We start from the raw sequence: 25,030 nt of genomic DNA on the forward strand, positions 1-25,030 counted from the left end.
CTTTAGCTGGCCATAGGGGACAGGAACCATCCTCTGTCACCTTCCCTGTGACGTATTCTATCCCACATTAATTGAACTTCCTCGCTGATGCTGTAACCAGTTTCATTTCCTGCTCAGTAAGACATTTGAAGCTGTTTATGCTTTGGTGTTCTGGTGTACCGCCACTGCAAACACCAACAGCTGCCTCATGGTTCAGAATACGGTGATTTTATTCCCAAATTACCCATTACTATTTGATTTATGTCATTCCCAGAGAACTGGTATGATGAAAAAAGGGCAGCGTGAAGGAAAAACCTAACAGGGCTAGGAACCCCTAACAGGGTACTATCAAAGCATCACCTTTGTTAAATAAACAGAGCTTTAAGGGTGGTAGGGTGCCACATCCAATACCCTGCTCCAAGGCTCTACTGAGCATCCATGGCCACTCATCCTCCTCTTGTGGAAGCCTCTTTTCTCCCTGCTGCAGGCAGGAGAGGAGCTCTATGTCCCACTCTCCCTGCATCCTGGGAGGAGCAGCCGTGCTGCTGCCATGGGAGCAATGGAGGAGGCACCCAGGGTTGAACAGGAGGAAAGCCAGCAGGGCCCCAGTGCCCCCTGCCCAGTCTTCTGCTGGGATGAGGTTCTCCAGTGGCCAGAGCATCAGAGGACAGGGCAGGTAAAGGGGTACTGTAAAGAAAAAACAATCGTCCTCCTCCCCATCACCACCTTTTTAAGCCACATTTCTTTACACTGTCGCATTAAACAACATCACAGTAGTTTCCAGCGTGTTCAGTCTATCAAAAAATAACTTTTTTCCTACCTACAGACCAGGTAAGGGAGGACATTTTAGGTTCCTGCAGTGGTACCTGTTTATCTGTGCCAACCAAAACATCACAAACTTCCTAGAACAGTAAATGTCTGGCTCTGTCAAAGCCTGATGCAGCATTTTCATTCTTAACTGTAATTCCAGCTACAGAGGGATTGTTTCTGAAAACCTGTTTTGTAATTACAGTGCAGGATACAAAGGAACCTATTTCCATGACGGGCTCCTTTAATTACAATTTATATAATTTTATTACAATCCTTAAATTCTCAGTGTTTCTTGATGTGGGACAAATCAAAGCTTCCAAGTTCTACCTAGGCTAATCCACATACCTGCAGAGCTCTGCATACAATACAGTGCCTTTAGTTCCACTTCATCTTCAATAGATTAATTTTCTTTTTCATTGAGCTGAACTAGTAAGAAATGTCAGGAACCCTGACCACCTTTTTCTTCAGTGAAACTATCTTAACTGTCTTCGCTCAAACTTAGATGAAATTAATTGCAATGAATAGATTTTGAAGATCCCTTTTCTCCTTACTACTGTCTGAACTGACATTTGTCCTTGGCTGAACCTTCTGGTTTAACAGCACAGTGCATTTCCACTGATTTGCTGGGGTTTTGGGTTGTTTTTTTTTAGCTCTTTCCCATGTATCTAGTTTATTAAAGAATGATGCTTTCTTACACAGAAAAAAACCCCAAAAACCCCAATTGCCCAAAATACAATCAAATGTTCTTGCTCTAAAAGAAATTCCTGCAGCACTTCTGGAAGACAAAAAGGAAAGTTAAATGAGTGCAACCAAATACAAGTACCCTCAAGCTAAGTTCTGAAAAATGTCTCTGTTTTTCCTCAGGTCTGGTAACCATGCCAAATCTAACCTGCATCCACCCATTGTGCAGCCTTAAAAAAAAGGCTGAGGGGCTGTGGGATGGGGTAGGAAAGGGGGCAGATTAATTACCAGAGCAGTTTCAGAACCTTTCACTATCTTCAGGTACATAAATTGTGAATGGCAGTAAAATTCAGTACTTTAATTCAAGTGGAAGGTGTGCCAGACCTTACTCTGCACCAAGCAGTTGCTGTGCCCAGGGGACATCACTGAGGTGGGGAGGTAGAGTCTGACTTCATGTGACAACTGCACATCCCCAAGGACCTCCACGTGCTCAGCTGCTTGGTCACATGCAGACAGCAGCACTGCACAGAATCATGGCATTATTAAGGTCAGAAAAGGCCAACTTTTAACTGAACACCACCCTGTCAACAAAACATCCAATGATTCCACCACTTCCCTGGGCAGCCTGTTCCAATGCCTGACAACCCTTTCAGCAAAGAAAGAATAGTCCCATAACTCTGCAGAGTCCAAAAGTACCAATTTTAGCAATGTTAGGAGAAACTGTTCACGCTCTTCCAGCAATCTTGCAGTTCCTGTGCTCTTCAATTCTCCCACTAAACTTGTATTCACGGCAGACTCTCTCTTCCCTTCACAGCACCCACTCTCCAGCCCAATAATTTCAAAAGCCTTTCTGTAGTCTTTAAAAACAAGCAAGCAAAAGAACAGAAGGAAACCAAAATTTGTTTCAATACTGCAGCTTTCCTCCCCCAAAGCAGATGATCCTTGTCTCCATGCTATTTACATTTGTGTACTGAAGTTTCTTGCCAATTCATCATTTCATTGAAAAATAGTCTTGGTTCTGCCCCTCTCTTGTACTTTATGAGTACTCCTTGCCCTTTTCCTGCAGCCCAGCTGCAGTGTGAAGGGTTTGGGGTGCACCTCCCAGGCCATGCCCTACCCCTGCTGTGCTTCTGCCACAGACACAGTAGGGAACCAACAGGGAAACTGGAGGAAGTCCAGCTCACACTTTCTCCTTGTGAAAGCTTTTCAAGAGTCCTCAAGGATACAGGAAGCAAGCGTCTGAAGTCCAAGACAGTACTGGCTGCATCTATGACAAAGGCACAGAGCACTAGAGCACACAAAAGAATTATTTTCCATAGGAAATAAATATAAATTCTTCTGCAAAGTGGAAAAGAGCTCTGGCTGTTCACTTCTACTCTTAGATAGGTAACTCTGTAGCAACTGCTGAATCATGGAGCTCTGATCCAGCGTTTTCAGAAGGCTTCTGGACTGAGAGCTGAGGTTTGGGTTGGTTTTCCTGGTTGAACTGACTGGAGCAGTCTGGATACTGTGTTGAGATGTTCTCCAGTCACACACATTTAGATTAGCACCATTTCTCTCACCCCAAAGTTCAAACATGCAGTTTTCCTGAGCTTGCAGTTCACCCTGCAGTTGGGTCCCTGCACAGAAAACTCTTAAAACTGTTAAAATTCTGTTTAAATAGCTCAATTTGTGGTTCATGGCTCCTTTAGAGAGGAAAGCGTGTGTCTAGGGAAGTCACACAACACTTCTGAAGAGACAATGAAGTTCAACAGCCACAGTTAAAGTCACCTTGAACAAATGAGGGAATTGCCAAAAATTTCCACTGTTCCCATCAGCTCAGCTCCACTGAAGAGGATGTGTGAGTGGAAAGCCTACCAGGCAGGACTTGCAGCTCCTCTCTCCAGTCAAATGAACATTAAAAACAACTTCAGGAAATCCAGAACTTATCCAGCAGTGCTTTAGCAGTAGCACAAGGGGTCCTCTTCTCACAGAAATACCATTCCAGGGCTGCCGACAGACTGGACAGAGGTGCTGCTCTGCTGTTTCTGAAGTTACAGTGGCAGCAGCAGCTTGTTACTCCTCATTTCCTCCCACAGCACGCTTGGGTGACCACATTTGATGGCTGATGTTGGAGAGCACAACTGAAGTCATTACAAGGCAGCCTACAGATTTGCTTCACCATCTGGATGACCTTTCTAAGGAGAAACCCACCCAAAATCATCTGCAGCAGCCTATGTAACACTGAGAACATTCCTACAGATCCAGTAAGTAATACATAAAGATAGGGAGAAGAGCAGCTGTGACTATGAATTTATAGAAGCAGCTACAGAAGTTCAGTGTGCTAGGAACAAGAAAATCTCCCGCAAAAACAACTTAAAATGACTTTATTTTTTAAGTATATTAGCACAGTATTTACAAAATCATTTCATGTTTCATAAATAAAAAGAGTTTCTTGGGTAAAGACTATAGATCTACAGATATTTAAAATGTCTATATATTTATATATACACACATATGTACACACACAAATGAAAGCATACAGTTATGAACAACTTTGGTTTAAATTACTGGTGGGAAAGGGCTGGCTGGGTGTACCAATGACTTTTTAAACTCTCGCCTTTAAATTCCCACCTACAAGAAATCCAGCCCTTAACACAAGAGGATGGTGGGTTTCTCCCATTTCTGGGGCTATGATTCTGCAGTCCATAGACAGCCACTGAGCTCCTCATGTTTTGACAATTCCTAGAAACAGCTCGGCCTGATCCCACGGTGACACAGCGGGGTTCTGCTGCAGTTTGCTTTACAGAAATTAACATAAAGCTATTACACATAACTGTTTTTGTAAGGCAGAATACCTCAACAGAATTGCAGTTGATTTGGTTTTTTATTCCTCTGCTGCTAAGATTTTCAACTTGCCAGAGGGAATCACTAGTTATAAACAGGGAGCACTGCACAGTACTAAATTAGAAAAAAAATTATACCAAATTGTAATGGAGAACTACCTCCCATCTTTAATTAGATATCACTGAGATTATGGAAAAACCTGCACCAAAAGATTCATGTGTAAGAGCTCAAACTTCACATGAATACTCCCACTGGCAAAGTAGGACAGTAAGAGTGAGCCATACCTGCTTCTCCCGTAATTTAATTGCATGGGTGATCCTCTTCCCTGTGTCCCAGTGATCCCAGTGAGGGCTGGACCATGGCTTGCTTTAAATGGTTCAATCCTGCAGCCTTGGCAAGAGGCTTTTTTACAATTATACAGCACCTACTGTAAAATCAGACACCTCAATTTTGCTTTGTTGAATTCTTAATGTGACTTGGAGCTCAACGCGCAGAGACCCAAATCCCTGCAACATGCACCCAACAACATGGATATGAACCTTGATTTGCAACATTCAACTCTGAGAAGTGCCAAATTACTCAGGATCTTTAAAAACATAGATTTTATTACAAGACTTTTTGGCAACAGCTTTCCAAACCAAGTTTTAAATCGTTAGAAGGAGAAAACCATGTGTGCCTTTGAAATATAGTACCTTAGTACAAACGGGAAACAGTGTCAAGATTTCTACAAAGCATACACAAAGTCCAAGAGCAGCCAACTATATTGGAACAACTCTCAAAACAGCTGTAAAACATAGCAGAATCTCATGGAATGTGCAAGTCCTAGTAAACTGTTTTTTAATAGATATATACAGAAACTGAGCTTCCTCATTCCTCATCAGCTCCTCCTACTTTTTATTTTATGTATTTGTGATGTAATGGCAGCAACACAAACCTGGGCCAGAAATCATAATTCAAGAAAACAAGGTTTTAAACTCTGTCAAAAATACACTAAATAGGACAACTCCTATTTTTATGAAGCACCCACGACTTTCACAAATTCACTGAGTTAAGAAAGCCTGAAATTGCTTCCAATTCCACACACTGCACAACATGAACACACACAAGAACCACATTCAGCATTAAGATTACCAGCTCCTGTGCTCTGTAATTCCAGTGCTGAATTAGGCTCCAAGAGCTGAGAAGTTTCGCATCAAAGGATACAGAGAAGGCACCGAGAGCCCTCTCACTGGACAAAAAGATCAGCCACCAGAGCACACATGACTACTGTCCACAGAGAGGAATACTAATGTTTCATGGAATTAGAACTCTGTTAATAATTTCAGGAGAGCTGGGAGTAAACTTTGTACTTATGCAACTTTGTGTGTAACTTTTTATTTTTTTTTTATAAAAATTTGCTGAATGTCAGAAAAGATGTATTTGTACAATCTGTACTTCCTGCTTGTATCATACACAAAAACCATACTTTGTCCATGCACACAAATAAAGAAAGCAATAGTCTAAATGGTATTGCAATCTCTGGGCTCAGCAGGCCCATTATCAAAGCAGTGATTAATGATAGTTTTTGAAAATAGTACCACTAAGAATTACTGCTGGGAGACTCTGTACTGGGCAAATAGTGCTTTTTATATTCTCACCCTCAACCATCCCATATACACCATAACAAAAGAAAATAAAGATCACATGTGGGCAAACACACATGTTCCTTGCTACAGCTGCTGTGACTATAAAATTATGTCATTTATATCAAAAGCACTTTTGCCACACATGCAAAACAACTAGATTCCTGAATTTCTTCTCGTTGAGTAGTGCATCTTCAAGGCCACGGTGTATCAACAATGGTGTACTTTTTATATACGCATCACATAGCTCTGCAGTTCTGGGAATTTAAAAAGAAAGAAAAAGAAATATTGTTTGGGAAGAATAGCAATGTTTTGTGCTGCCGACACAAATCACAGCTTACTTGGCAGATTATAGATTATTTTTTCATTTCAAAATTGAAAGCATATTTAGCATTCAAATAGTGGAAGAAGGTGTTACTAACAGCAAGTGATGTTTCAGCCTCTCCACAAAACAAAGGCAGACACTATCTTGGAGCTTTCACTCGTGAATTTGAATAAGCTGAAGTGGCTCACAGGCTCAGCTGTCTGACCCACCCTGCCCATATATTCTAATGATAGTTTACTTTCACATGCTATTTTGTAAGCTAGTCAGCTTCAGCATCTGATTCATCCCTGCTTCAGTCTGTGTGTGAATTTTCCAGAGAAGGTTAACATAGAAGCAGGTAGAGCTCAAAAGGTTACTGCCTCCAGCGTGTGAGTCAGAGCATTTGCCTTCCATCTGTAGAACCTTCTGTCACTGGTTAGGAGCCATCTTTCAGAGCAGAAAAAGCAGACAGACTTCTAGCCTCTACCCTAAAATTAAACGGGTAATTGACAATTTCTGTGCTTCTGAAAGCTCCACCTCAGCACTAGAAGGTAGGTTTTCATAACCTAAATGAGACCCAAGAAAAAAACAGGCAACTTATTTAAAACTGGATCTCCAAGCAAAACTCTGCCTTGTTCTTCAGTAGGATGAGGTAACTGCAGAGAGCCCATCCTGCTCTGCTGGATGACCATTCTGGTCTGCTCTGAATGCAATAAACTGGCAAATATCTACTTGTTTCCTGGTTTCAACTCTGTCAAGAACAAGCAGTAGCCAATTCTGGAGCAGGCCCTGCCTTCCACTCCATCCAGCTCAGATTACTGGAGCTCACTAACTGGTACACATTCATCAATGGAGAATTGATAACTGGTATACATTTATCAATTCTACATTGATATAACTAACTGGTATACATTTATCAATGTGTTTATGAGACAACAATGCACTTGTCCTTTGTACTGTAGAAGTGCTTGTATTCCTGTTGGTCTGGAAAATAATTATATGGGATATTTGGATGAACCAAATGTAGTAGTCATAAGTAACACAAACTGAACAGCACATGGTATTTGTAAGGAAGCCTGTTTTTAAAACTCAACTCATACACCTTTTTCCAATTAGACCTAACTAGTACCTCATTTATTTCCTCACTGTCAATCCATACCTCTTAGAAATGGCATGATATAAAATTATTTCAAGTGAGCTAACCAATTTGGAGTGACCTTACTCTTTATCTCAAGTAGCAAAATGTTGTAATTGAATGCAGGAGTACTAAACTAAGGGTCTAGTGATACCTCATGACGAGCTTGCTCAGTATTCAGGGAGAAACATTAAGTACCAATAGCACCAATAAGTGCTTTTTTATCCTATTTCCATGAAAAGTACAGCTGCTGAATAGAAAAGACTCAATAATACTGTTTTCATTTTCAAACCTTATCATCTAGCCTAAAATTTAAGCTCTTCAATGAGAGCAATCTGAAAAATAATAAATTGAGTGAAATCTCATTGGAATACAATCTAACAAAACTCAGAGAATTCAAATAACATCTAAAGAAGGGGAGAGCAAGTTAATTTTAAACCACCTTCCTGTGAATTTCCATTGGGGATCACCAATTAAATGCAAGAGAGAAAGCTTAATTATATCAACAACAATAAACAAACAACCCCCTCCCCCCACCCCCAATACACAACCCACCACCAAAGAAACATTCCAAATGCTACATGAGCATAAAGGAAACAAAGCTATTTGACTTTCCACATTTGATCAGAAACATACTATTGCACAGTTCTCTCACTGACTCATCCTCTTCACTGTTTAGGAATACACATTCTTCCCCTATGTTTGATGTATTCTTTCTTTTCAATTATATGTAATTTGAATAAGAACAGCACCTGCCCTCAAACCGGTCCTCCAAGTTTCACTGAATTAGCACTGGGTAACTCTAAACACCAAAACCCTCAAATGCTTAGCCATTAAAACAAATACCTGTTAGACTTACCATCATTCTAACATCACTCCTTTTGCATCTTTAAAAGTCAAAAAAAAAGGGTTAGTAATGAATGAAACAGAAATCAGTGTTTCACAGTAAAATTCGGGTTAATTCTAAAATTCGGGTTAATTCTAAAATTCGGGTTAATTCTAAAATTCGGGTTAATTCTAAAATTCGGGTTAATTCTAAAATTCGGGTTAATTCTAAAATTCGGGTTAATTCTAAAATTCGGGTTAATTCTAAAATTCGGGTTAGAATTTGCTACTACTTAGCATGCCAATTAGTGAATATAATAGCAAAAAGAAAAACTCAAAACAAAAAAAGAAAGTCATCCTATTTTCACTGTGAATTTCCCTCACCTTAAGTGCTATCACCATTTCCCAACCCAATGAAATATGAAAAGAATAGCATAGCAAGGATAGATATTGCTGTGATCATTAAGTATTTCACCTAAATAAATCTTTATGAAGAATTAACATCTATTTTCAATACCAGTCCCTCTTCTTCCCTTAAAAGCTGGACATTTGGCAAAGCAAAGAGGGTGGACATAATATCGTGAGATACTAGATTTGTCCTAAAACAGTCAAACAGTGCCTCTGGCTAGGAAGCACAGTGGCATAAAACAGGGAGTCTGGAGCTGCAGGCAACATTTCATAGAGAAATCAAACTCTTACTGACTCACAGAGCCACATAAATTGCCACACTGATCTGCCATCTTAGTGCTGTGGTATTGGGAATTAGAACCATCTTTATCCATAATTAATCCCTTTATGAGAAGATAAACCTTGAATATCACCTACCATTTAGTGGTTCTTCTACAGCTTTCTGCAAAACATTTAAAAATACATATATGTATAAAAAGCCTTCATGTTTACTTCTGGCTGGCCACAGTTAAATTACTCTAATTGACATATACAGTAAGTAGTGATTCTACAAAAACGAAGAAAGCTTAACGTTAATCAAATTAATGACTAAAGGTCTGAACAAAAAAAAAAATTAACAGTCAGTTGCTGCATTCTCCAAGGTTGTTTTCCCTTACTGTGATGTTTACCCAGATGAAATACCCCTAGGTGGCAGCGGAAGCCATGCAGATACTACTTTTAAGCTCTAAAACCTAACTGATTATTTCTGTCATTTGATCAATGGTTAGTAACAAAGCAGCAGGACTAGAAAAGAAAAGAAAATTAGTAGCCAAGCAAATCAAGTGGAATCTCCTCAAAAAGAAATACACGACAGTTGTGCATTTAGTCTGGTAGACAATCATCAGAAACAACACATGCAACCTACAGAAATGCTAAAAAAAATCTGTACTTGGTTAAGATGGCAGATTTCAAAATTTTTCTTTTGCCCTCTGACTCAGGAAAATCTCAAGAATCATTTTTTAAGAGTGCCCCAGTGTCAAAATGATGCCCTTCACCAATATTAAGTTTTCCATAGTCCTTAGATGACACAGAATAAAAATGTATTCTTAAAATTACTTCACATCTATTTATTGCCTCAAAGCACAGCAATACAGGCTGAACAGCCCTTGATGGAAACAAGCAGCATATTAACACACTCCAATTTCCACCAGGTCTTTCCCTAGCAGCTGTAAGTTCATGGACACAAATTGTATCACTTGAAATCCTCTCTATCTGGCTCTCAGCTATCTGCAGCTGCAAAGAACATTTTTATTTGCTGAGGTTTCCAACAACCTCTAAGTTTTAAAAACTTCTTTTGATTTCATTCCTGTCCCAAATTCAGAGAGTAACATTATGTTCATTCCTGTGTTGCTGTGGCTATTTCTTAATTCCTCACTGCCACGGAAGACCACATCTTCTGTGGAGATGTGTTCTGTGAGGAGAACAGCTCATAAAGAGAACAGAGTTCTCATCAAAGGATCCTATTGTGCATGCTGGTTTCTAGTTCAAAGTTTATTTACAAACAAAAGTTTGTAAAAGTTAAGGGGGGAAAAACCCACCCTCCTCTTGCCCTGTTTACTTCCATTCTACAAGTAAGCATAAGGATATTAGATAAAGGCAAGATTTCATTTTGAATGAAGCATATCTTCAATTCCCTTCTCAGCTCATTTTTATAACATAATTATCTCTTAACCTCTTTTCCTTCTATTTTTTTTTAAACTCTGTGCACTTATAGTCCTTCCATAAAGAAAGACTAATCCTCTGAAATACTCTTCCTTACAATGAAAATGGATGAGCAAAAGCAAAGGAAATTAAAAAAACCTAAAAATCTCTTGTCCTAACTGCAGTCAGCTGTCACTGTTAGAAACCATCTTCCTTCAACAGCTGGGTCTCAGGCTCTAGACTGGAGACCTGAAAATGTGTCTCCAATGATGGCTGGCATCCAAGAGGTGGGATGAGTTAGTATTTGCCAGATCCCCCCGCTACAAGGGAGTTTTACTGGTATTCTGCAGCTGTGCCTCTTTCTTTGCTTCTGGAAAATACCAGAAATGAGGCAGTTCACATTCATGGATCACTCAAAAGCACTGTGTAAGTCTGTGAAAATGACTGTTTTGGAAATTATTGTTATACAATTCAAAACTACCAACTGAAAAACCTTCTTTAAAAAAAAAAAACAACCACAAGGTATTTTTCAATTTGTTCTGTGTTACCTAAAGACAGGCACTTTCTTTTCAGAAGGTCTCATCAAATTAGGGGGCATTATAGGAAAATCAGAGAAAAGGTCAAGGCTGTGCCATCTGCATAGCCAGGAACTGAAGAGAATACCAAAGGGTTCTGGTGTACAAGATCATAGGAAAAAACCTTTTAAGTCTTTTTTTACAGGCCACCTGGATGTTTTGCACTCACCTAATGATAAAATTTTTAATCAAGTGAGCAAGATAGCCTTTAAATACTCAGGTGGAAGAGTGCATTGAAAAAGAAGGGCAAACTCCCACCAGCTTTCAGTGACAGCAATGGAAGCCCTGTTTGGGCAGGACTATGTCGGGGTGGCAGTCACAGTACTACAGACACACTCAATAGGGACAATGGAGACCACCAACTCACTCAACATTAGACATCTGTTAACACAGCCAGAACTGTTGCTTGCTACCAACCTGGTCTGAATTCGAACTAGTGAAGAAAGGTTCAGTATCTCACTACAATCCCCTGAGCCATCTAGTCACCCCAAATTTATTAATTTTAAGCTTACCCCCGGACGAGGATGATCTTTCATTCTGGAACCTAAAATAATTACAAAAAAGTGACCAAGCAGGTGAATAAATGTCACGACAAACCAAATAAAAACACAGAAACATAGAAATGTTAAGGCTGGAGAAGACCTCCCAGAACATCAAGCTCAAGCAACTAGCAAGCCCAACCCAAGCAGCATCACCTTCACCACTAAATCATGTCCCCAGGGGCCCACCTAAACATCACTTCCAGTGATCTTGATTTCACCATGTCCTGGGCAGCCTATTTCAATGCTTGCCCACCCTTTCAGAGAATAAATTTTTCCTAATATCCAATCTAAACCTCCTGTGGCACAACTTGAGGCCATTTCATCTCATCTTGTCACTTGTTACCTTGGAAAAGGTATTGTCTGATGATACAACTTTAAACAGACTTGTAACACACATAATTGAAGCTTCCCCTATCCAAAGGCACTTAATTCTATGATCTGGAAAGTCTTAGAGCTTCTAAGCACTCTTCTGTTTAGGCACTAAATAACTTTATCAAGTACAGTGTGCAAATTGCCTCACTCATACACTCAGCTCTAAAGGTGAATTAAGCTACTCACTATTCATTGTGCTTATTTTGGCATGCTAGAATCTACCCCAAAGTCACATTTGGCTTCTTCAGCTAGCACAGTCAAACCAGAAATGCAATATTTATGCAGACCATGAGCACAAAGCATTGAAGTCAATACTATACAAATATATACTTGTATAAATCTAAGTCAATAAATTTATCTTGGATCTCAAATATTAGGCATTCTGCCTTAGTTTCTTCTCTACTGGAAATTCTCCCTGTTTCAGGGTCTATTATTTCTGGCCATGCCCACACATGATGTGCACACATTAAACCTGTATGGCTCAGTGCAGACTCGTGACTGCACTCACTGTAAACATTTCAGCAGCTTGAGTCTGGAAGCAACATATCCTCAATTGCACCGTTCTGTGTCCACAGAAGGTGGACAACAGGTGTTTGAAGAGCCTTTGTGCACAGCTTGAAACAAATGTCATTCTGACCCAAGCTGGTACAGTCCACACAATGTTATGCTGTGGTGTGCCAGCATTCCAATCACACAGCATTGCTAGGTTTTGCTCATTAAGCATATCTTTAAATCTTTCATCTTTCTGAGATCTGATGAACAGATCAGTTTCTGAAACAATGCCGTGCTATTCTTTTCTTCTGGATTTTAAAATTAAGCAGGAGGAAAGACAAGATTCACTAAAACAAAAGGTGTGCATTCAAATTGCTCTTCTTTTAACCTACCTCTAACCAGTGCAAATCAGTAGGCAGATTTTTTAGTTCTTTAAATCCATGTTTTGATAAGCTTTTGTCATCAACATCCCACAACCCACTCAACAGAATCCTTGACACCCTTTTGCTCTCTTCATTCTAAGATTCAGCTGGCCAACTGTGTAAATGCAGAACTTGAACAGCAACATCCCTCCTACAACTGAAATATTCTTACTTTAGAAACCTGGCTATGTTGATCTCAAAACAGTTTATGATGATGAACTGTGGGTTTCTTAACTCAAGATTCCCCACACGCTCTATGAAACAAAGCCAACACATACAGACAACTTTTCAGTAATTTTTAAAATTATGTAACTGTACAATCACACCTTGTGCTCACATAAATTATGTCTACCTTAAAGGAAAATAATGCAGAATATTAGGTGCTACTTACCCATAATAAACACGTAAGCCAGACTAAGCAAACTTCCAATAGCCATAATAGCTAAGCCAGCAATCAGAACAGACCCATGTAATGGAGGACAGGCTGGGAAAAACACAATGAAATAACTGTATCAACTGACCCAAAAAAAGAACAAACTCCAATTTTCAGATATAACTGCTTAGTAAAATAAATAAACCTAATAATGACAGGCATGATTAATTTCACTTTCAAAGCTATTCCAGAACTACTTCTGCATCTTTCCTTTTTCGTATACGTTCTTTAGTGATAGAGGCATTTACTGATTTAGCCTGCTTATCTGAACAATTCTACTAGTTTAGGTACTCCATGGTCATTCACTGCAATTGATAATGTTCTTTCATTAACAGTATTTTAAGTTTAAACTTACATCCTCAATCCCAACTGCTTTGGACTGTAATTGTATTAGATGACAATACAATACTGTTATTGTTATTACAATTAATCTGTCAGCTCAACACAGGATGAGCTTCGGTTTCTTCTGACAGTTCAGGGTCACTGAGCTGAACTCCCAGAGATACAGGGAACACTACCATGTATGTATGACCTGGGAGAAGAACACCCTGAAAAAACTAGGGACACTTTTCATTTACAGGCACTATAAAAACATCCTCCAAAAAATCCTTGTAATGCTTTACCAGAAATCTCTCATCAGTTTATTTTACTATTATAACTTCCAAATACTTCTGTAAATACTAAACAGTAAGCATAAGATTCAAATCGCAACTCCACTGGAAGGGTTAGCATTTCACCCAGATTGGACAAATCTTTAAAAAACCACTTCAAGGAGAAATAGTTCATAAATCCCCAACCAAATCAATGGCTAAAATGGAGAGTATCTGTACAAAACAATAAATCAGGAGCATAAAGTGCCTACAAGGAAGACGAATATGCATTCTCCTAACTAAATCTACTGCCAAGGACAACTAGTCCTAAATTGACCCTTTCCTGTGCTGTGGGGTGCACAGGGAAAGGCAGGGAGGGACAAAGGGAGGACAGGGCCAGGGATATAGCTGGCGTTCCTTGACCACAGAAAGTTTTTCAGAGATGAAACAAAGTGTCAGCCACAACCCCACTTACAACAGCCCAAGAACACTTCCAAGTTTACTGTTTCTGCATTTACCTTCTTAATGTGTTTTAACAGTATTCATTCAAATACCCATGGGCTCAGTTGCATACAAGCAGAGATTAGCAAGGAATTTCTGATTTAATCACTGAACATGAGAAAGTTATTTCTAAATACCCTAGGCCACAATAAGAATAACAATAATAGCCACCCAAAATCAACACTATTATGCAAAATTAAAACAATTAGCTTTTTTTTTTTAAAGCAGCTGCACAGAATGCAGTCATGAAACTGATGTATGTAACACTTCCTTTAGGCTATTCCTCTTTCACCAGATAAAAAAGCATTAGCACAGCAGCCCTAAACTATATTTACAGAAGTTACTAGCTAACATTCCATGTAGTGAAGCCATTTTTACAAAGTTTTAGTGTTAGAAATAAACAAACATCAGGTGTAGACAAGAGCACACTTTCACAGAACACTTAACTGCTTACCTGGGACACACAGTGCAAAACCAACCACAGCAATTATAAACCCAAGAAGTTTCAAACCTATCAGAGCCAACGTTGCCTGCATTAGACTGTCAAAAACTGGAAATAAAAGAAACAAAATTATAAAATTTAACTACAGAGTCACAGAAGGTAGATAATTGCATAAAGCTAGAAATCAGATTCTCCTAAATTCTAAGCTCAGCCCGTCAGTGTGCTAACAAACCCAAAAGTCACTGCAAGTCAAGGCTCTTCTATGTATACACATATACATAAAATTATATGTATATAAACAACATTACGAACAAACCAGAAGTACTAAAATATAGAACCCACAATCTCAGAGCTAGTTATTCAACCCAGTCCCTAAACCCAGGCAGGAAGAGCAGAAATCACTCAGATGTGCTACCCTAAATCTCACTGTTCAAGCAGGTAACCCCTACTTCTTCTGTGAAGCAACTCAGTCCAACAAACACAGGCTAAACATTTTGTTTCAAGATACCACAAATGTGATGAACCCAGGATGCTACTGTAGCATCTGTTTATAAAAATGAGAACATTTTGTAGATTATGGGAGGGGCTCAGGTTTTTTTCTTCCATACATTAAAGAAATACTCACCAATTCCAAACATGACGTACTGAAGCGGTATCAAAATCACAGCAGGGATTACAGTCAGGCCAAGACCAGCCTGATTCTGTACAGTATAACCATCTGCAAACATTTACGTGGGAATCAGTAAAACCAAAATTGGTAATGGGATTAAAGCACAAAGCAACAAACAAATCATTGGTATCACCAAATTTCTTGGGCTCAGAAAGAAATCCCACTGAAGGACCAGAAATCACTCTCTAGTCCATAATATTCACCCAAGGCAGTAGGACAGAAAATATACATAAATTTGGACTCTCTATCTTCCTATAATCACTTGAGGACCTGACAACTCCAATGTTTCTGCTGTAGTCGGTATATTCTTCTTATTTAAAAATTAATAGATAGCAATTAATAGGTGGTACTAACTTCCATATTACAGAACAGATTATTTTCCACTCTTATTCCCTTAAATTAAGAGAGCAATTTTAATCACTTACCTTGGATAAAAAGAGCAGCACCTACACCAGCTACAACTGCAAAGATGACAAGTGCTACAATAACGCACACTTTCCTCTGAGATTCAATTTCATATTTTAATCCTTAAAGAGACAGAGGAAAACAATCAGGCATACGGATTCTCTCACTAAAATACAGATTTATGATTTAGACTGTTCCTAAATAAAGAAACTCAAACTCCTAAAAATTAAAACTATACGCACTCCCAAGATTTAATTTGTTTTCATTGTTTAATATGGTTAACATGGCTTGCTCAGAAAAATGACACCTGGCATCAGTGTTCTAGTCAAAGTCTTACTTTCTCCTTCCATACAATTTAGCTGATGTGTTATCAGAATAATTCTGGGACATGGTACAGGTTAATTCAGGTAGATGCACTGCTGACATTTAAATGTTACAGTGAATTTGTTTCTCAGGTGAGTGTCAGAGAGAGATTGAGAAATTCCAGGTTCCATTCTCTTCCTCATGACACTGGGTGAGCTCAGACACATCACATCACCTCTGTCCCTAAAGGAACTTAAATCCTTAAAGCCAATCCTGTAAACAAAAGTCCCAAAACCCCCACCTCAAATAAACCAACACAACACCCAACTCACAAAACCAAGAAAACATACATTCCCAAATATTACAAAGAAAAATCATGCCAAATTTAACAACCTATTTAAAGGTATAAAGTATCACTGATGGATTCCCAGGTTATCTAAAAGAGTACAAATCAAATGAAAAAAATGTACCAACACAAAAAAAATCCCAACAAACAGTAAGTACACCCATATTTATTCAGTTAGAAATAGAGCACCTCATTTCCCCACAGAAGCCAAGACCTTTCAATGAATGCCACAGGTGCAAAAACATCCAAGCATTCTAGAATTACTCATAAAATGACAGTGTTTCTCCATGAAATTATTACTTTCCTAAAAATGTTGAAGTTCTGCTATGAATGCAGGGCAATGACAAATCCTGAAGAGATCAGAGGTTCCCATACCATTATTATAAACTATGAAACCAGGAATGTAACAATTCAGAGATAAAATGATTTTTAAAAGTATGTATTAGTTTTCAACCTTGGACCATGGATAGACCTTTGAAGAGTCACGTAGCACTTCCAGAGGTTCATGAAAAAGCAATAAAGGAAGTTATATATAGATGGCTGAATATGTATATGATTATTACAAATCACTCTGAGTGCAATTACTTTCCATTTCTTATGGACTTGACTCTTAGCTGAAATGTTTCTGTTTTTTAATTTATTTTTTAGAAGTCTACAAATTGAAAGAGGCTGAAAAACTTCAAAGACCGAGTAACAAACTGAAAGACCAGGACATAAAGTACACTCTGCACTGCACAGATGTTGGACAACAGTGTATAAAGAACATCTAAAGATGTCTGACACTGGTGAATTAATGTATTGCCTCTAAAAATAATTAACAAAATCACCAATGTCACTGTTAAATTATAACTAAGCCAGTCCTAAAACACTAATGAAAATTTTAACATTAAGAAGAGAGCACACCATCCTTCTCTCATATTGATTTTATAGCCATATAATAAAATATCTTTGAATTATTCAGTAATGTCATGGTGAATCAACAGTGAAGAAGAGTTTCACACACACACCACGCCTCTGTGTATTATCTGGATCAATTCCCACATATCCTTTAGATGTGAGCAGCACCTTGCATTTTACATGGGTACCTTTATGCATCAAACTGATTTCAGGACAAATCAGTAACTGCAAAGAATTAAAGAGTAAATACTTACCAATAACACTTAACTGAGCTGCACAAAAAATAACAAGTAAGCACATCAATGATATGATGACAGCCCTTTCCACTAGAAGGAACCATGATCCTAGAGAACAAAGAAAAATAGTAAGAAGAGAAAAAGAACTTAGGCTATTTGGTTTATATTTATCATTACTCTTCGGCTGTGCCCTAGATTGCCCAATACTATATGTAATTTAGCATTAAGAATTATAACAGGCTAAGAAACCAATGTCCTCTACCTATATATTTTTCTCCCTGATCTTCTGAGTGATAATCTACTTCTTCAGTACTTCCAGTTATCCCAGTATTTTCCAAGCTGGAAGTCTTAATTTCCACTAAAGCAGAGAATATGCTGGTGCTAATTTTTGACACTACAAGCTACTGAACTTGTGGAACTACAAAAATCTCTAAATCAGAAAAACAGTATTTAGGCTAAGCAGAGAAGATATGGGAAGTCAAATTTGATGCCTCCTCAGCCATTCTATTCTACTTTCAATTGTGGTAACTCCCAAAGAAATCTGGATGTGTGGTAAGGAATACAGGAGCTAGCCTAAGTGAGAGGGAAACACTGCCTTGTTAATTTTAGGTCTTCCCAACATCATCCATTTAGGCATTTTTCCTCTGCATTTTGGATGCCTTAGGCTGTTCAGTCAGTCATGTTTTAAAACCCTGTAAGCCACCTTCCAACATAAAATTCCAAAAATATCTCTGCTGAACTAGAAAATGCAGTTAATTTTTGCACCTTTGCTCATACATTCAATTAGGCTCACTCAGTGGAGCCCAAAGTCTCCATTTCTTACATTATACTTGCCACCATTCCTCTGACTGTACATTTGCTTCCAAAGAAATTTCTAATCTTTATTAAGATGCATATTTGTTGCATTTTTCTCCATACATAAAAGTTGTACCTATTGCTCCAGAAACATGTAATTAAGTAGAAATACCTCACAATTTTCAATGCCAATTAAACACCCTGAGGGCAGCTGCTTTTAAGTCCACAAATTTCCCTCCTTCCCTCCCCTCCTCCCACAAGAGGTCACAGAAGATACAGTGCATACAACAGAAATACAAGGCAAACACTAAGCTGAAGGCAAGAAAATGGAGAAACAGCTGCTAACTTCTAACTCACCAAAGCAAGATTAATTTATTGAGTTGTTTAAAGCAAGACTTTTTGGTTCATTCACAATACTGAAAAAGCAAATATTGAACAGTCAGCACACAGTGGCCACTCCCTAGATAAGCCAAATCCCAGTGATGCTGTTTGATGCAACTGAGAATAATTAAAGAAAGTAACTGCAAGCAGAGATTGCAAACCACTTCACTTCCTCTATAGCATTTCCAGCTGACACTATCTGGTATCACAAAAATAAAGCAGCCAAGAAGCCTGGTACCTGCTGGGGCTTCAGCATGCAACACAGAACCAAGTGTGGTCTGGTGCTGGAGTCTGAAAGAACTTCCTGTACAGAAGTGCTTGCAATACTGCAGACACATGCAACATGCAAGAAAGAGGAACTGCTGAATGCATTTTCCTGGAAATACACTTCCCTTACTCTGATGATTCATAGTAATCAACTAAACTCCTGGCATAAAGTAATGTTTTGAGAGCCAATATAAGGCACGCAGTTCCAAGCTAAGGAGAGAGACTTCCAGACTGGGAGGAAGGAAGAGTGAAGAGGTAAAAGGGAAAGGAAACAGGGGAAGAAGACAAGGAAGAAAAGAAGAAATGAGAAGGACAAGGAAAGAAGAGAAAAAGCAGCAAGAAAAGAGATGACGAAGAGGCGAAAAAGACAAGAAAACAGGGAAATTTGACAGTCACTCTCCTGATCAGGAAAGAGTGTCTGTGCACAAAGATGAGGGCACTTGCACAGAAATCTTGCTCACACTGCTACCCACCGCCTAAGTGAATCCAGGAATTCTCTAAAGAGAGATGGAGGATGGCTGGCTCTTGTATGACTATCTTTGTAAAATCATCAATTGGAACATGCTAGTAGTGACAGCATGAATTCATCGCTCAGAAATGACCGAGTGAAGCCCGATACAGGATTTCCATTATCCATTAAACCTTTTCAAAACTCACTCACTACACTTTCTTCTATTAGCTTACTGTCTCAAGAGTTTCTCTAGAACACTGAGGAGGAGCAAGCAACAAAAAGTTGTTAAGAAGAACTGAGAGAGCAAGCGACTGTATTTCATTCAGCTACACCCTCAAACCTAAGTCTTACATTTTCTAGCATATACTCTCAAACCTAATGCAACCTCAAAACTGAATTTTTTCACCAACCACATTTTTCCTCTGGTGTGTCATCGCCGCAACTGACAACTAGAAAATGAAATTAGAAAAACTGTATCAGTTTCCTGCTCTGTTGTCTTTATACCAGTCTCATAATTACAAACACAGAGAAAATAAAACTTGCAAATGGGACTTGATTCTCTACATTCTCACAGTTCGCTTCTGCTTCTGGAGTGTAACACTGAATTGCATAAACAGTCAAAAAAAGCTGAGTAAGCTGTAAGAGAATGAAGGAAACTGAAACTGTGTATACCTCTTCCCCTGTTTTTGCATCATTTTAAGAAATTAATGATTTTCTAGCGTCATCACTTTCAGTGGCTGTGCCCTTCTCAATTTCAAGATCACGTTTGTTTTGCAGGGTATATGGTTAACTCAACAACTAGACCCAGCTGAGAATTACACAAATGTCTGCAGCAGGACACAAGCCACATCTGTTTGAGCTTCACAAATGTATTATTGTGAAATGCAAAAACTAGTAGCAAAACCAAACAAAATTCTGGAGTGCATGGGTAAGACTCCGTGTGCTACACATATGCAACATATTCAGTGCTTCCAAGCAGCTCTACAGAGGCAAGTCTCCCCTGCAAAACAGATGAACAGGGCACACCCATGTCCAGTGAAACTGTCACATCTGCATAGCATTGGACAGATAACACATGTACAACAGAACCCATTACCCAACAGCTAAGGTGCTGGAGAATGTGGGCTGGGACTGACAAGGTAAAGTAAAATAGTTCTTTAGATGAGAAATTAATTTAGTGAATCTTACTCATTTTAACACCACTTTAAACACCATCTTTTGAAGATGACATTTAATGCCAGAAAACCACAACAAGTTGCCATCCAGCAGTGGCATTTTTCAACCTCACTAGAAAACTGCCTACTTTGAGATTGAGTTTTAGAGCTCTTAGAACAGAATTTCTATTAGTTCCACCTGTAGTTTCCCAGCAGAATTAAAGGTTGCAAGAAGCAATTCTTCCAAGAAAAGATCTCTGTAGCCACTGTGATGGATGTATACATTTCAGTATTATGAAGATGATCAGAAATATGTCACACAGTAACATGAGACTGCTGAACATATCAGCACCTATATAATCAAAAAGATGTGGGAAAGCATAGATTTTCCTACACAGGACCTAAATCATGCTCAGACTTTACTACAGAATGAAAAAATGCGTTCAGATCTTTCCCATGGAAGCACTCTCTAACTTAAACTAAAACAAGCCATATTAGCTCACAAGTTAGAAGGCCTGGGTGCTACATTTTTTGTATTTAACTTTAAAGGAATACATTGCCACGTTGATAATTTTTCTCTTAAGATTTTGCTTGATTTCCCTCCCAGCAGGTTCTGAAACAATAGCAGGCAACTCACCTGAGCTGTTTTTAAGTTCCATTTTTAATTCTCCTTCTCTGTTTGATTCTGTTACTTCACAGCTGTAATTTCCAACAGTTGCTTGTGCACTGTGGAGCACCAGTGAGGCCACTCCCTTGATTAAATCCGCCTGGGATAAAAATCTTGCAGATGAAAACGAGGGATAAATATTAAACTTCTTGTTTCCTCCATGGTAAGAAAAAATTTTCTCTCCTTGCTTTTTCCATATAACGAACATGACATTTTCGTTGTTCTGTTCTAGATTAGTCACATAACAAGGTAAAACTACAGTTTCATTACAGTCATTTTTTTCTATAATACTTGTCCCAGAAAGTATCAACTGGGCAGAACCTACAAAAAAAAAAAATTAAAATTGACACATTCAGAATTATTTCTTAGTACTTGAGAACAAAGAAGAAATAATTGCAAGTGAATTGGGAAAAACAAAACAAACGCTCCTGTGAAACCACAAAAAGAGAATCATGCTTTAAGGGATCAGCAGAAGACAAAAAAAAGGCATTGTAATGCTACTTACTCCTCTACACATGCTCAGCCATTCTCACATTCATTTACTGTATAGGTGCCATAACTTACTATACATTAAAAAAATAATAAAAAAGTTGCCATTTATTTACTTGAACACATCTGCAATTTCACATGTGGAAATACTGCCTGGTTTCTGCATGCAGAATAGCATTAACCACAGCATACAGATAAAACACAGATAGGATTAACCACGTCCCACTGATGTTTGGTTTTTTGCTGCTGATCACACAAGTATCTAGAAACTGAGATCCAGGCATCAGCTCGACACAAACTTCCTTTACAGTTCATTAAGAACACTGGGAATAAAGTCTCACTATTACAATTCTGAGAGAAGGCAGGCAGGGCAGCTTAGTCATTAAAGCTTTGTCACTTGTTCCTTCTTATCTCTGAAGGTGGAGCCAAATGCCTATAGGTTTAGATCATTTCTTGCAAATTCTCTCTCTTTTCCTTTCCAGCGGAGGAGGTTTACACACAATACCATATATATTAAATAAGATTACTACTTAGTATTTGACTGCATACACGACAGAATTGAAAATGGAGAATTTGTAAAAATGACCAACCTGTGTTACAAATCACTGTGACCAAGGTCTCTAACAATCACATTCAATGTGGGTAAGGAAAAATAAACACTTCACAGGATTGTTACCACTGTTGGGTTTTCCCGCCTCCCACACTGCACCACAATTCTAAAACCGTAGTACTCACTGACCACTGTTTCAAGACCTAAACCCTATGCCAAGATTTTATCAAAAATGAAGATCCATTCATCACTTCTTAAGGGTGGATGCTAAATGCAAGAAGCAAGCAGGGAGTACCATGTCTGTGTGAACCTAAGTCATACAAGGTTCTCACTCTGGCCTGGGAAAGCGTAAAGAGGAATCTAAACAGTCTTTGGAGAAAGACAACAACCCTGCAGGTGTTGTTTAGGATCCTTGTTGTTGACTTGTAAGAAACAGTCAAGGGGTGCTGTTCCACTTGACCAGTTATAGTGATGTGCCAGTTTAATGACCAATGAGAGTTTTATCTCTCGGACTTGTCTATAAATGAAGATCAGGTATAATAAACTTTGCTCTCTTGGACAATACTGCTAAGAGAGTCTTTGTTGTATTTCTCACCATTCCTAATACAGTGCAACACTTAAGAATATCAAAAATCATAACAGCAGTATATAAATTACATCAGGAACAAGAAAAAGAAGTTAATAAAACTAGCTTGGCTGTAAGCTACAAAGGTTTTGAATATTTTATTTTCTCTATTTTTCCTTGTTTGTAAGAAATCATAAAACTTAATCGTTTTCTTTGTAGTAATTGTTCCCCAAAGTCCCAGAGACATTAATAATTCAAAATGCTTTACTACATCCATCTGATGAAGCCAAATATGAGAAAGGATATGACAGTCCCCTCATACTGTAAACACTGAGATTTACAAACTGGAACAGCTCCAGGGACTTCACCGGAACTACTGATACTCACACGTATAAAGCCAGCCCAGAATGATGATATGTATTTAGTGACTAAACTTAATTAGGTCAAGGGAAGAAAAATAAAAAGGGGAAAAAGAAAAAAAGCTACGTCACTATTTGCAGTAGCTCTTTATTTTTTTTCCCCTCAAATCAAAAGCCTCAGATCACATTTAAAAACACTCCTGCTTTAAATGTAGCTTTAATTGTCTAACACTGCTTCCTGGATTGCTACTGAATATCAAAAGCTTGAGGGTACCTCACAATGAAAAAGTATTCTCTGGTTTTACTCACCGTGTTGCATTTTTTAACTAATAAAAGCAACAAAAGCATACAAACCTCAACCTATGCCCTAATAAAAAACAATTAAAACCTTCAATGCGTCTTTGTGAAATTAATTTCACATCTGTTTCACACTAAATCATGATAACAACTGGTGGGGTTTTTCTTCTTTTTCAGCGCCAGCACATTTACATTTTTGCAGGCTCTGTCCTCTGCAATCTGGCCGCTTTCACGGAAGAGCCGGTGTGGCTGCTCTCCCGCTAAAGGGAGCCCGACAGCTTCTTGCAGATGGTACTTCCACTACAAACTTACCAACAATTCTGGTGCTAAGAGGAAGCCAAGAGAACCCTCTCCCAATAGTTACCAAATCCTGCAGGCAGTGGATTACTTAACCTCGAAGCTTCCCGTAGATTATCATTTCAGAAATGCCACATGAAGGTGACGATTTTAGACACTTACACTCGGCAGCGTGGGGGCTTCTGAAGAGCTTGCAGTTGCAAAGCTGCCAGAGAAAGGCTGCTGCACATGCAGGGCAAATTCAAAACTGCTGCACACAGTTGATAAAACTGGTTAAGTTTGGTCACTGCACCTGAGGGGAGCCGGCCCTTCTCACCTTCTCATGCAAACCACGCTGGGGCACTTGACATTTAAGTCCAGCTAACCCCAAAACCCAGACTGAAATTTCGACATGAGGTTTAAACACACAAGTTTCGGTGTGCTGCTTAGTGACAGAACAACACCTGCACCTCGGTGAAATTTTGTTAGCTCTGTCTCCCCACCGAGTCTCTCCTCAAGGCAAAGAAATAAGAATTTAAGACTGCGCGATGTCAACTACACTTGGATGGCACAAAAATCTAACACTGAAGATGCAGAAACGCCCTAGACCCCGTGCAGCAGAGGACCAGTGTGACTGTTTCAGGAAGACACACGGAGCTGAGCTGCCCTATTGCACAGGGAAGTGAGGAGCAAAGCTCTGGGCACGCCGTCTCTCCTCTCCCCCGCAACTTCTGCGGGGAGCAGCCCACCGCCGGTCCCGGGGACCATGCGGGGAGCGACGGCGGCGGGGGCTGGATGAGGGCGTGCGGCGTGTGTGCGTGTCCCCGCTCCTTCCCAAAGGATGGCGATCCACCACTACGCGCCCGCAGTCCCACACGCACCGGCTGCCACCAGCAACAGCCGGCAGTGGCGGGCGGGAGCGCCGCGACTCCCCTCGCCGAGCGGCGGGAGCGGCTGGACAGGCGGCGGCCGCTCCGCCCCGCTGCCCCCGGGACTGGCCCCCGCCCGTCCCGCGGCTCGGGGGGCAGCTCAACCCTTCCCTCGCACCCCGGGGGCCGGGACCGCACGGGACGCGCCTCGGGGCGATGGCTGCGGCCGCAGCCGGAGGAGTCAGGACGACGAGGGAAGGGGAGAGAAGGCAGGACGGCGGGTGCGGCGGGCACTCACCTGCGCGCAGGGCGCCGAGCAGCACGGAGGCGGCCAGCAGCCACATGGCGGAGCGGCGGCGCGCGGCCCAGCGCGAGAACGGCTCGAGCGGCGCCGCAGCGGGCGGGCGGGCGGAG

The 25,030-nt window shown here is 39.8% G+C and overlaps 1 protein-coding gene across 4 annotated transcripts; it reads right to left on the reverse strand.

The window, feature by feature from the left end:
• Window positions 1–3,819: 3,819 nt before the first annotated feature.
• CD47 (CD47 molecule) lies at window positions 3,820–25,015 on the reverse strand. Of its 4 annotated transcripts, XM_005523974.3 has the most exons (12): window positions 24,915–25,015; window positions 21,182–21,532; window positions 19,801–19,839; window positions 17,515–17,604; window positions 15,735–15,836; window positions 15,265–15,357; window positions 14,652–14,747; window positions 13,065–13,157; window positions 11,358–11,389; window positions 9,008–9,032; window positions 8,217–8,244; window positions 3,820–6,175 (listed from the first exon to the last, which is right to left on the reverse strand). In XM_005523974.3, exons 1-11 carry the CDS (start codon window positions 24,958–24,960, stop codon window positions 8,219–8,221), a joined length of 993 nt encoding a protein of 330 aa, XP_005524031.1. In that variant the 5' UTR covers window positions 24,961–25,015; the 3' UTR covers window positions 3,820–6,175; window positions 8,217–8,218. The 4 variants fall into 4 exon arrangements, with proteins under 4 accessions (XP_005524031.1, XP_014108870.1, XP_014108869.1 ...); XM_014253395.2 differs by lacking the exon at window positions 19,801–19,839; XM_014253394.2 differs by lacking the exon at window positions 9,008–9,032.
• Between the last annotated feature and the right edge of the window lie 15 nt (window positions 25,016–25,030).

The sequence above is a fragment of the Pseudopodoces humilis genome, chromosome 2 (genome assembly GCF_049639895.1).
Source record: "Pseudopodoces humilis isolate 2021_Gansu_Grassland_sample_001 chromosome 2, ASM4963989v1, whole genome shotgun sequence".
NCBI lineage: Eukaryota > Metazoa > Chordata > Aves > Passeriformes > Paridae > Pseudopodoces > Pseudopodoces humilis.